General features: G+C 31.8%; 1 protein-coding gene across 5 annotated transcripts in view; it reads right to left on the reverse strand.

Moving 5' to 3' along the window:
* Positions 1 to 12,425, reverse strand: part of NIPBL (NIPBL cohesin loading factor) — a 204,388-nt gene that overhangs the window by 98,391 nt on the left and 93,572 nt on the right. For all 5 annotated transcript variants that reach the window (XM_037128962.2, XM_053657314.1, XM_053657315.1 and 2 more), the window contains 3 exons: positions 6,386 to 6,546; positions 5,344 to 5,440; positions 2,063 to 2,689 (listed from right to left, as the gene is read on the reverse strand). In XM_037128962.2, the coding sequence (XP_036984857.2) occupies positions 2,063 to 2,689; positions 5,344 to 5,440; positions 6,386 to 6,546 (885 nt within the window). The remainder of the gene's footprint in view (positions 1 to 2,062; positions 2,690 to 5,343; positions 5,441 to 6,385; positions 6,547 to 12,425) is intronic.

A 12,425-nucleotide genomic window follows, 5' to 3' on the forward strand; every position in this document is an offset into this window, starting at 1 on the left:
TACAAGGATCAAATCAAAGGTATTAGATGGTACCTGCATTCCAAAAGTTTTCAAATAAAGCCATGAAATAATGGGAACATGGTTGTCAGAAAATGAGTTATATCAGGTCAGCAAAATCAGCATAGTCAATATACACACTAAATTCATCTAAAGCAAACTAAAAGTAAGATAGCTCTATAAACATTTTTCTTTTAATCCTATAGCACCAGGTTTCTCTGTAAGTCAACTTACAGAGCTTGAAATTCTGTCAGCTCTGTTCATTAAACTTTTAATTATATTTGCTATAGCCACCCCATCACAGGTCACAGAGAAAATTGATTAGATAATTAAAAGTAAAATATATATTACAAGGTTCTGAAAGAACAGTATGCTGTTTGTTGACTTCATTATTCTCCCAAAGACAAGACATGTTTGCTAACAGACAATTAGCCTTATTTACTATCCTTATTTTCATTGAAGTTTTAAAGGTAAAAACTTTGGTTTCAACAAGTATGATACAATAAAAGTTCAAGAAAGTTTAAAAAAAAACAACTCCAGTTCACCATTTCCTGTTTGTTACCCCCACCAACTAAAAAATCATAAAAAAATTATACTCTTAAGAATATGATTTTCCAAAATATAGATTAAAATATCATGAAAAAATTCTGCTCTTGAGGCATCTAATAATTCTTGGTCAAGAAATTACAATTTTATGTTTCTTGCAAAACTGCCATAGAATTCAGAAATTTGGAGTATATTATCAAGAGAAGCCGAGTGATATTGCTCTCTTCATTTGATATACATATACTTTTATAAGAGATTAGAGGAGAAGATACATTTTAGAACCCATATGGTCTATTTATTTGCTGAACCCCACACTACTATGCAAAGAACAAACAACACTGTATTTCATCCTTAATGTCAATGATTTACTAGTTTAAAAAAAAAAACCCAGTTCTCCAATCAATATCAATTTTTTTACTTGCATCTATCCGTGATTTATAGATTTAGTAAACATTGTAATGCAACAATCAGTAAACATAGTCTTTAAAAAAATGTATAACATTTAAAAAAAGCCATCAATACAGACAGGAAATAAAATACAAATCTTCAGTATATTTCTTAGCATAGAAACAGTTACCTAGAAATGATCCTGTCACATATAAAAAATCATATATAAAAATAAGTTCTAACATTAAGTTTTATTTATGAGAAAACTATAAATCAATCTAGAATATTTGTGAAGTTAAATTATAAAGTATGCTTTGGTTTGGATAGTCATATATATATATATATATATATATATATATATGCATCTGTAAAGATAGCAAACTCATCAATCATATTACTAATTTCAATCACTAATTTGTCAGTTTCTCTTAAATAATCAAGAATTTAATAGAAAGCTACTTTTATTTGATTATAATTATTTATAAAGCAGGAAAAAGCCCAAAAATTCACAGAACATGTATCTTGAATCTCCATAATAATATACTAGTCAGACAAAAGGGAACACTTGACTAATCACAAACAAAAGATCTTTGATCCTTAAGGTTTGCTATTTAATATTAATTTAAAATTCTTTTCATAATTTTTTTTACTAAAAAGAAGTCACATTATTAAGAAGTGGTAGGAGTGAAAACCAAGGGAAAAATCTAATTGCATAATATGCATATACACAAACTTTTGTTAAATGTAGTGATTCAAATTAATTCTATAGTAGTCAACCATGTTTTGGCAGAAAAAAGCTGAAGATGCAAAACTGTATTATGAAACTTGTGAAACTTGTGAAAATGCACGTGATATAAAAATGCTAATGTTCACTTTAGTAGACAAGCACAGAAAAAAATCACTTGGTATATAAAAGATGGATCTGTGATACAGAATTACCAAATCTCAGTTGTTTCGGATAAAAAATGAAACTAAGAATCTGAGATATGAGCATTAGTAATAAATATGTAATTGAAAAGAGACATAAAGCATTATAAAATACAATTAGAAAAAGTAACTTTAAAAAACTATTTTGACATTATAATTATATATTTGCCTAGAGTAAGAAGTGGTAGTAATGAGATTATTTTACCTTTATCTTGAACTTCTTTTGAAAAGCGCTCCCTTTCAATTGCTGATTCTCTCTCTATTCGCTCAATTTCAGCCCATGCATCCAATTCCACTTCATCATATATAGGTCCCTGCTGTGATACCTGTTGCTGATTCTGTACTACAGAAGTCTGGGGCTGTTTTGTAGCAACTGAAGTGTTCTGTTGTAAAACAGGCACTTGGTTTGCTGGAAGGAATGCTGTTTGTTCTTGCTGCGACAAACACTGTGCAGCATTTAGTGGGCGGTTTACATCCTGTGGAGTAATGGGTGTTTTTGAAGTCTGTCCTGGGTACTGCACATTAAAAGGAATATCATTTTCTGAAACATTGCTATTTTCCATACCAGGAAGCATATCCTCTTGCTGGTCCATGTCTGAAGACCTTACACGAGAAAGTCTTAATGTAAGTTTAGTAGAGTCCTTAGATGGAGAGCTAATGATATCATACATTGCAGCTTTCTCACTCTGGTCTTTTTCATCCTTGCCTAATTTCATTTTCTTTTGCTTCTTTTGTTTTCTTTCTGGAGAATCTAGCAAGATATCTGGTGGAACATCTCGAGGTGATGAACAAGGTAGAGGCTGAGATGGTAGGATTAATGGTGGTCTTGACCCTAGAAACAAAATTCAACAGACAGGAATGAACGCTTGTGCTAGCTTTATATTTTCATATATTGTGATAGAAATAAGAAGTGATAATATAGTGATGCTAGAAAAAATATTAGAGAATTATCTAGTCCAAGCTCCTTATTTAGAAAAGACAAAAAGAAATCTTGAAGACTTGGCCCTCATGGCCTGTTAACCTGCTGGGAGATGATCCAGGTTTGTACTGAACTATGAGTATCATTTTCCAAACAGGTATTATTTCTATTTTTGTGCCAGTAAAATATAAATACTAAGCTTGAAAACAGCAAAATAGTTCACTGTTTCTAAAGGTGGAACACCACAAATATTCTGGGCATGATGATCGCTATTCTTTCAGTGACCATCTAGAAAACTATCCAAAGTAAATAAAAGTCTGTCAAATTAAAAAAAAAATTAATTAATCTTACTGACTACACTCATATGAATACTGACTTGTATAAAAAAGAAAATGGAAAAAATTACAATTATTAGTCTTTATATACTTCACAAACTGGTGGTAAAGTACTGACTTATATACCTTTATGTGGTGTTCTTTTTCTCTCCATCATTTCAATTAGCAATGTTAATATATTTAAAGTGTGATATATACAAATAACTTTTTAGAGGACATAGCTTAGCTATTACATAAAGTGTGATAAACATGTTATTGAAGCAATTTACTACAAATGTTAGTTTGAAGTGTTATTAATAAATAGTGTTTTTAGATGAAGCGTATATAGGACATTAAAAAAATAAAACTAATACTTTTGGACCATTTATTTTGTGTTGGAGCTTGCTCAAAGTACTTTGCACATCAATTCGTTTAACTGATTCACAAAAATCTTGAAGAATATTTTTATCAATACCATTTTGCAAAAAGAAAAATGAAGCTTACAGAGGTTAAAAAATTTGCCCAAGGTTATATAGCTAACAATACTGAAAAAAATTAAACCTAGATTTGTCTAATGTTTGGATTATTATAATACACCATACCATCGCCTTTGAATTTAAAATTGATGTGGCAAGTTACATATATAATGAATATTTTAAACAAACTTTAAATTCCAATAATTCACCTAAAAATCAAATTAGACTGACGATTCATTCAACCTTTAAAACTTGCTAAAACACACCTCGTGAACAGAAGTAGATTTCTGATAAATAATGTGCTCGTGAAATTGTTCTAAAGTTTTCTTTTTTTTTAATCTAGAGTTATCCATCTACCCACCCATCCATCCATCCTCAAGAGTTAAAGGAAAGATGGGCTGGTTAACCAGATCAACCAGCTACCCCCACTGTTATTTCTCCCTAGAAGTTTGAATAACTTCTCACCCTGACAATGCTTGTGAGCTAACCTACAGAGGTACTCTGGAAGTTGCTCTCCCTTTCAGAAAATGGGTTATTTTCATTCCTGAAAATTTACAGAATTATAAAATTTGAATGGTTCATAAAAGTTCAACTTTCACCTCATGAAAAATGTCCTGATCAAAGACTTGGAACAGAATCTGTGAAAAAAATATCTTTACATTAATAAGTAGACCAGTCCATGTTGTAGATGGCTATAATTCGGAATTCTCATGAATAGAGAAAATTTATTGTCAATTATATTACCATTAGTTACTAGCTAATTCTTTACTGTAGGGTACAGTTTCTCTTCCAACAAACTGGTAATTCAAATAATCAGACTTTAATTTTAAGTACTTCAAAAAATAGCCCAAACCTGAACTTAAATCCACAATTTTGTGAATCTGTTATACACAGAGCACTAGGTGTTTTGGTAATTCAAAGATAAACAATATAAAATTCATGTCCTTAAGAAAGCACCAGATAAACTGTCAGAAAAAGTATAAACTAATAGCTTGAAGAGATTACTGGAGGGTCCATGGAAGATCACCCATTAACTTAGAACATAAAGAAAATACAGGATTCTAATTAGAAGTGAAAACAGATGTAAGAGATTTAGGGCAGTAACGGTGAATCGGCCGTATTTTGATAAATGACTACCTAAGAAGTAAGAAGACTTTAAGATGATTCAGGAGTGAGATAGCATTTTAAGAAACAAGAATGGCAGGAAAAAAGTGAGAACAATTTTGAAGATGAATGTGAAACACCAGCTAGACATGAGAAAGTTTTGCTTGGAAATGACTAGAGCCAAAGATACAAATTTGGGAAATGTGTTTGCAAAAGTAATAAATGTTGTTACCAAAACTGAGTAAAACAGCCAAGAAAAAAGTACTATGAAAGATAAGCTTTATAATGGAAATACTGAAAAATGAGAGAGCAGAGAGAAGAGCTAATTAAGAAAAAATCTATGAAAGAAGTAGGAGGAAAACAGGTATATCAAATGTCAAGTAAGTTTTGTTGGGAGGGATATGGATGATAGAGAAAGCTGATCAATACTTTCAAATGTCTAAGAAAGGTAAGACATTTGTGGTTTGTAAAGAGCACTGGATTTCTCAGCGAGGACTATATTGTATATATCTAAAAACACTATCAATATTTTATAGGGAGTACAGACTTGATTTTTTTCCTTCAATAAATGAAAACAACAGACAATCCTTTTTGATATTTGCATTAAGAAGCCTGAGTTCTTTACTCAATTTGAAATATGAAATGCTGGAAAAAATTTCCATTACAATAATACCTTTAGGAGTTCCATCGCTTCCAACAGGGGAGCATACTGGCTGTGGAGACCTCAATGGAAAAGATGCAGCATTCCTCAATGTTGAAGAATCTCCATCCTAAGAATAGAGTATAAAATTTGTATCTTGAATGATAGGAGAGGCTTTACAGAAATCTTAAAGAGAACCAATAAAAGACATAAATTACTGACAGGTAAAGTGTTGGTACCAATTCAATAGCATAATTCTTCTGCACTTTCCTGTTTTCTTCATGGTTTATCTTAGAAGAATTGAAATTGTATCCAAAAGAATCAACAGCCTACGCATGGCAATGAATAAGAAAACTGGTATTACTAGTATGCTCCAATTTTGTTTGCTATTTTCTACAAAAGGAGCTGTGAACAAACACCCTACCCTACCAGGCCGTGAATGTCTCGAGGGCAGAGTCCATTGTCATCTCTGGTATTTCCTTACATACATTTAACTTTGGTGGTATGTGACAAAACCACTCAGCCAATAACAAGACAAATTTTCTGTAACATGAAATATTTTAACAACATCAAAGCAACATTAAATTTCAGGGGAAAAGTTTTATACAGGATTTAGAGGGGAAAAGAGCTAAGTACTAGTAAGTAAAGGTTCATTATATAAGAGATCATTTTTATGTGAGCATATATTTAGAAATGAAATTTTATTTTATTAAGAATGTAAACCTCTAGACCAGGGGTTGGCAAACTTTTTCAGTAAAGAAACAGATGATATATATTTTAGGTTTTCTAGGCCCCATACAGTTATATAATGTGCTTTGCTGTGGTTGTTGTTTTTAAACTCTTTGAAAATGTAAAAACCATTCTTAGTTTGTGGGTCAGCCTACTGGCCAGTTTACCAACCCTGTCTAGTATAAGATTTGTAGGTACAGAAACCATATTTTTCGTATCTATTTTCTCAGACCTAGTATAATTCTTGACAACAGATATCCTTTAAGTTGTGGAATTAAAATACCAGGTTATGAGACAAATATTAGAACTATTTTATTACCTTAATGACAACTAATATATTACATACGTCACTACTTAGCCTGTGCACCATGTGTAGGTAGTCATCACTTGAGCCATGTCTAGGATTATCGGCATGATGATTAGCTGAACTGCCAGACAACGGACCAGAAACTTTATTATCATGTATGTTTCTCAAACCACCTGCAACAATGGGACTTGATACCGATGCTGAAATTAATAAGAATAAAAAAAGCTTTATAAAAATAAACTGTTAAAATTCTTAAAGGACAATAATTATTCACAAGAAATAAGCATACAAAAGTTACAGAGAATAATATAACTAACACTCATGTACTAACTATTAAGAGCTTGATCAGGTCTTAACACTGTGTCACATGTCATTCGGATCTAGAGTCACGTGGCATAATAAGGTTTCAGTAAACAATGAGTAGCATATATGATGATGGTCTCATAAGATTATAATGGAGATGAAAAAATCCTATCACCTAGTGACATCATCATAATGTTGTGGACATCATAACGCTGTGGTGCAAAGCATTATTTATTTGTTTGTGGTGATGCTGGTATAAACAAACCCTATTCACTACTGTGTTACAGTTGCCAACAGTATTCAGTACAACAACATGCTGTATGAGTTTGTAGCCTAGAGCAATAGATTATACCACATAGCTTAGGTATGTATAGTAGGCTACACACTCTATGTATAACACACTCTATGATGTTCACACAGTGAAGAAATGGCCTAATAGTGCATTTCTCAGAAAAATAAAGTAAAACATTAGATATGGTTGACACTCTCCATATATTAGCATATTTTTCCTCTATTTCCTTTCGATTACTCCCTAAAAGTAACACTTTATTTTAGAATTCACTCTACCTGTATCTTTACACCTTTGCTGTGAATATATCCCTAAATACCTAGTGTTGTTTTGTACACTGACTTTATGTAAATGGTATATATCCTTCTCTAACTTGCATTTAAATTAATATTTTGAAATGTCTTATTAGCAAGGGCCAAAGGGAATGAAGAATACAATTTCTGAATTAAAAAACACAGTGGAAAGCATTAAAAATAGGGTGGATGAAACAGAAGATAGGATTAGTGAATTGGAGGACAAAGTAGAAAGCATCTCACAGAAAGAACAGGAAAGGGAAAAGAGGCTCAGAAAGAATGAAGAGAGATTAAGAGAAATGCAAGACAATATGAAACGTAATAATATCCGAATAATAGGAATACCAGAAGGAGAAGAAGAAGAAAGAACAAGGGATAGAAAACATATTTGAAAGAGTAATGAGAGAAAATTTCCCTAATTTGACAAAAGAAAAAGTCACACAAATCCGGGAATCACACAGAGTCCCATTCAAGAGGAACCCAAGGATGCCCACTTCAAGACACATCATCATTAAAATGGCAAAATTCTAAGACAAAGAAAGAATCTTAAAGGCAGCAAGGGAGAAAAAAGAAATAACATACAAGGGAGTCCGAATAAGGTTAGCCACTGACTTCTCAATGGAAACACTCCAAGCAAGAAGAGATTGGCAAGAAATATTCCAAGTAATGACAAACAGAGGCCTACAACCAAGGCTACTTTACCCAGCAAGGCTCTCAATCAAGATAGAAGGCCAAATAAAGAGCTTCCAAGACAAAAGAAGTCTAAAAGAATTTGCTGCCACCAAGCCAGCTCTACAAGAAATACTAAAAGGTCTGCTTTAAGGAAAGGAAGGAAAAGAGACAGACAGAGAGGAACACAGGTACAAAAATGGCAATGAATAAGTACCTATCAATAATAACCTTAAATGTAAATGGATTAAATGCTCCAATCAAAAGACACAGAATAGCTGCATGGATAAGAAAGCATGACCCACACATATGCTGCCTACAAGAGACCCACCTCAGGACAAAAGACCATCACAGACTAAAAGTGAAAGGCTGGAAACAAATTTTCCAAGCAAATGGACAAGAAAAAAAGCTGGGGTAGCAATTCTCATATCAGACAAAATAGACTTCAAAAAAAAAAGCCATAAAGAGTGACCCAGAAGGTCACTTCATAATACTCAAGGGAAGAATCCACCAAAGAAGACATTAACATCATAAATATATATGCACCCAACATAGGAGCACCAAAATATAAAGAAAATCTTAGAGGAATTCAAGAAAGATATAGACAGCAACACAATTATAGTGGGGGATTTTAACACCCCACTATCAAAAATGAAATGTCTTTTTATACATGTAATTACAAATTCACTTATTTGAAAAACATGTATATTCTGCTGAATAAATGTACAGAATTTATCTATTCTTATGTTACATGTTTAATAGCCTTTTGTTGTCATAATGCTGTAATGCATATTCTTGTACAAGACTTTTTTTTTTGGTTACAAATGTATTAACAAGTGAAACTGCTGGATATGTCAATTTTGAAACCCTGCCAAATATTAACAAATAGCCTGCCAAGTTACTTATGTCTAACTGTACTCCACTGGTAGTATAGGACAGTTTTTACTGTTCTGTATCCTTGCCAACAATTTTTGTCTGAGAATGGGAAACGTCTCTTGACTGTCACTTACAGTTGTGACCTGGATTAACAGTTAAGCCAAGCATCTTTTCACAGGTATTGGCCATTCGGATTCCCTCATTAAGAGAAAATCATAAAAACATAGTTCCCTGTATTTTCTTTTAAAGTTTTGTTTTTTCTCAATCTTTAATCCACATAAAATTTATTTTTAAGAGTAGTATGAAACAGAAATCCCAATTTTCCTTTTTCCATATAGATCAAGTTCCATGTTCCAAGACCTCTTTATCAATTTCCACTTCACCATATTCTACTTTTCCATGTCTGGAGCAATATTATAATAAATCTGGGTTCCTATTAGATTGAGCTACATCTCATTACATTTCAAACTTATATTGCCTATTCTTGAATTTTTGTTTTTTCACATGAATTCCTAGAAGTAGCTTAAACTGCCTAAAAAACCTACTAGGGATTTTTATTAATGTGGTATTAAGTTTATAGATTTGAAAAAAATTCCCATCTGTCCTCTATTGAGTCCTTGCACCTGTGAAGTGGCAGGAAAGTCTTTCCTTTCTTAGGTTTTAAAAAAATACCTCTAAAAAGTTTTATAATTTTGTTCACAAAAGAGTATTCCTAGGTCTCTTACGGGTTTCCTTGAAATTGTTAATATTTTAGAAGTATATTTAAAACCACTTATTTTAGGCTTATAAAAATGCAATTCAATTCATTATTTTGGTCTTGTATCCAGTACCAGTGTGGAGTACTTTTATTAATTCTATTATGTTGTTTGTAGCTTCTCTTAGATTTTTCTATTAAGATAACCATATCAACTAAAAATAATACTTTTCATCTCTTCTCTACCAATAATTGTATATGTATATTTTATGTTTATCTTCTTACATTGACTAAGATACTAAGTAGTAAAGTAAGTCACACACTAAATAAAAATGATGATTCTTACAAGTATTGATACACTACTACCCTGGATTTCAAGAAAAATGTTTCTAATTTTTCATCATGAGTAAAATAGTCTTTATCAGAAAAAGGCTGCCAGAATAAGGCTATCCTATTCTATTCAGTGAAAAACTTTTAAAAATCATTAAGTGGAAGTTAAATTTTACCACTGACTGATGGGAGACAGAAACATCCATTCATTACGCCACTCATTTACACATTCATTGCTTGATTCTTGTGTGTGTGCCCTGACAGGGGAAAGAATCCACAACCCTGGCATGTTGGGCTGGTACTCTAACCAAGTGAGCAACCCAGTCAGGGCTGGAAGTTCAAAAAATTTTTAAATGCTCTTTTGGCACTTAGTAAAAGGTTCACAGGATCCCCATCTCCTTAACCTGAATTAATTTTTCTTATATTAACCAATCCATGTATTTCTCATATACATCCAATTTTACCATACATGTTGATAACATTATTTATTTGGTTTGGTAATATTTAGAAATTTCGTTCCCGTGTTCATAGATGATAGCTGGAATGTTTTAGGATTAGAATATCTCTTCCTTGAATGCTTGCTAGAACTTGTGATAAAACTGCCTAGGCATAGTTTTATCCATCCCGCCCCCTTCTAAAGCAGCTGGATTTTGAACTACAGAAGGAGGTACATGCATTTTAAATTACATAGATATTGTCAAACTGTTCTCTAAAAAAGGTTATACCAATTTATACCTCTATGAAGACTGTGAGTTCAATTTTCCCTGTACACTTGTTGATTCTAGGTATCATATATCTATAAGGTATTTACTAATCTGATAGATATAAAATGGCATTCCATTTTAACTTTCATTCATATCTCTTTAATTATGAGACAGGTTGAGCAAATTGTCATGTGTGTAACCTTTCTGTATGCAATTTGCTTTTACAGCAGATTATCTCTTTACTTCTTTAGTTTACTTTTGTCTAATTTTATCAATCTTTTCAAGATATTAGTATATTAAAAATTAATACTTTGTAATAAATTTAAAAGATGCTTTTCCTGTATTTACTTGTCTTTATGTTCTCTCCTCTTACACACAAATTTATAATTAAATCATTTTATTTTCCATATTTAGAATACAGGTTTTAAGTCTGCTTAGAAATAAGGCCTTCTCAACTCATAAGTAATTATGAGTTGTCTTATAATTTCACCACTTAAAATCCAAATGAACAGGTAAATAATTCACCTATCTAGAACATTTACACTCAAGATGATCTAAGAATCCAACTAAAAATTTTCAAATGCCTAGCCAATCAATCCAACATGATTTATTAATCAATCTCTTCTTATATACTGATGTAAAAATGCCATCCTCAAAACACCAATTAAAAGCAATCACCATTTTCCAATGACTGGTCTGAAAACCTATGAAATGGGAATCATTGGACACTAAACTTTTTAGGTAAAAGATTAATAAGAACAGGATATTTACATGATCTCAAAATATCCCCCTTTAGATTACTTGCTAACTGCAAAGAGTAAAAAATAATGTACTTATACAAAGTGGTCACCACCTAAACACCATTAATACTGGGACCACACAACATTATGTGCCTTCTGACGTGAGGCAATATGAAGTGCACATTATTTATTTACTTATAGTCTTGCCAAAAATATATAACTAGAAACTAATAGAGCTTTTAAAGATAACTTCTAGTGTATAGGAAATATAAGGAATATATGAGCAAATTAAGCAACACTATCAAGAAAGAGTAAAGGCTAGAATATGAGATATTCTACAACAAAAGGAGCACAAACTCTTAAAAAGAACAAAAATTACTGTTATGAGGGGGAAAGAGATGTAAAAATCCAACGCAAAGTGTGAGGAATTAGATTAGATCAGGCTTTGATAAGACAAAGTTTATGAATGACATATTTGGGACAAATAGTGAAAACTGAATGTAGACTAGATATTACATGATACTGCAGACCATTCTTAATAATTTTAGGGTAAATAATTACACGTGGTATTTACACAGCATAATTTCCTTCTTTGCAGATGTACTTAAGGCAAAGAGTTATGATGTCTGTGGGTGAAGAGATTTATTGTGCTCATCTTTCAACTTTTCTGCATGGTTAAATTTTTTATAATATAAAATTGAAAAAGTGTTTTAAGTGTAACCTTTCACATACCCTAAATTCCCATATATATTTGCCTCATTCTGGATTCTTTTCTGTCCCATATACCTATCCACTTGCTCTTTACCACAATTAATTTTCCTATTTATAATAATTTTTATATCTGAATAGGGCTAATCCCTGAGTTACATCTTTAGTTCCTCAAGTGTCCAAGAATTTCCAAGAAATGACACTTAACTGAACAGGCCCCCAAACTAAATTTCTCCTTTGATTTTGTGAATTCAATGTATTTTTTTCTGAAAAAGCTGGTTTTATCTTGTTAAAAAACAACAGTATTTAGAGTAAAAACCTATGTTCTTTCCTACACATACTTATGTATATGTGAACATTTCCATAAGCAACAAATGTGTCCCCCTATTAATTATATTTAAAATGTTCCTCATAACTATGTGTGCCAGAATATACTATTTCACTAGTATTAGTCTACATATACGTACATACTT

The sequence above is a fragment of the Artibeus jamaicensis genome, unplaced genomic scaffold, assembly GCF_021234435.1.
Source record: "Artibeus jamaicensis isolate MK-2021 breed Jamaican fruit bat unplaced genomic scaffold, CSHL_Jam_final scaffold_369, whole genome shotgun sequence".
Classification (NCBI taxonomy): Eukaryota; Metazoa; Chordata; class Mammalia; order Chiroptera; family Phyllostomidae; genus Artibeus; species Artibeus jamaicensis.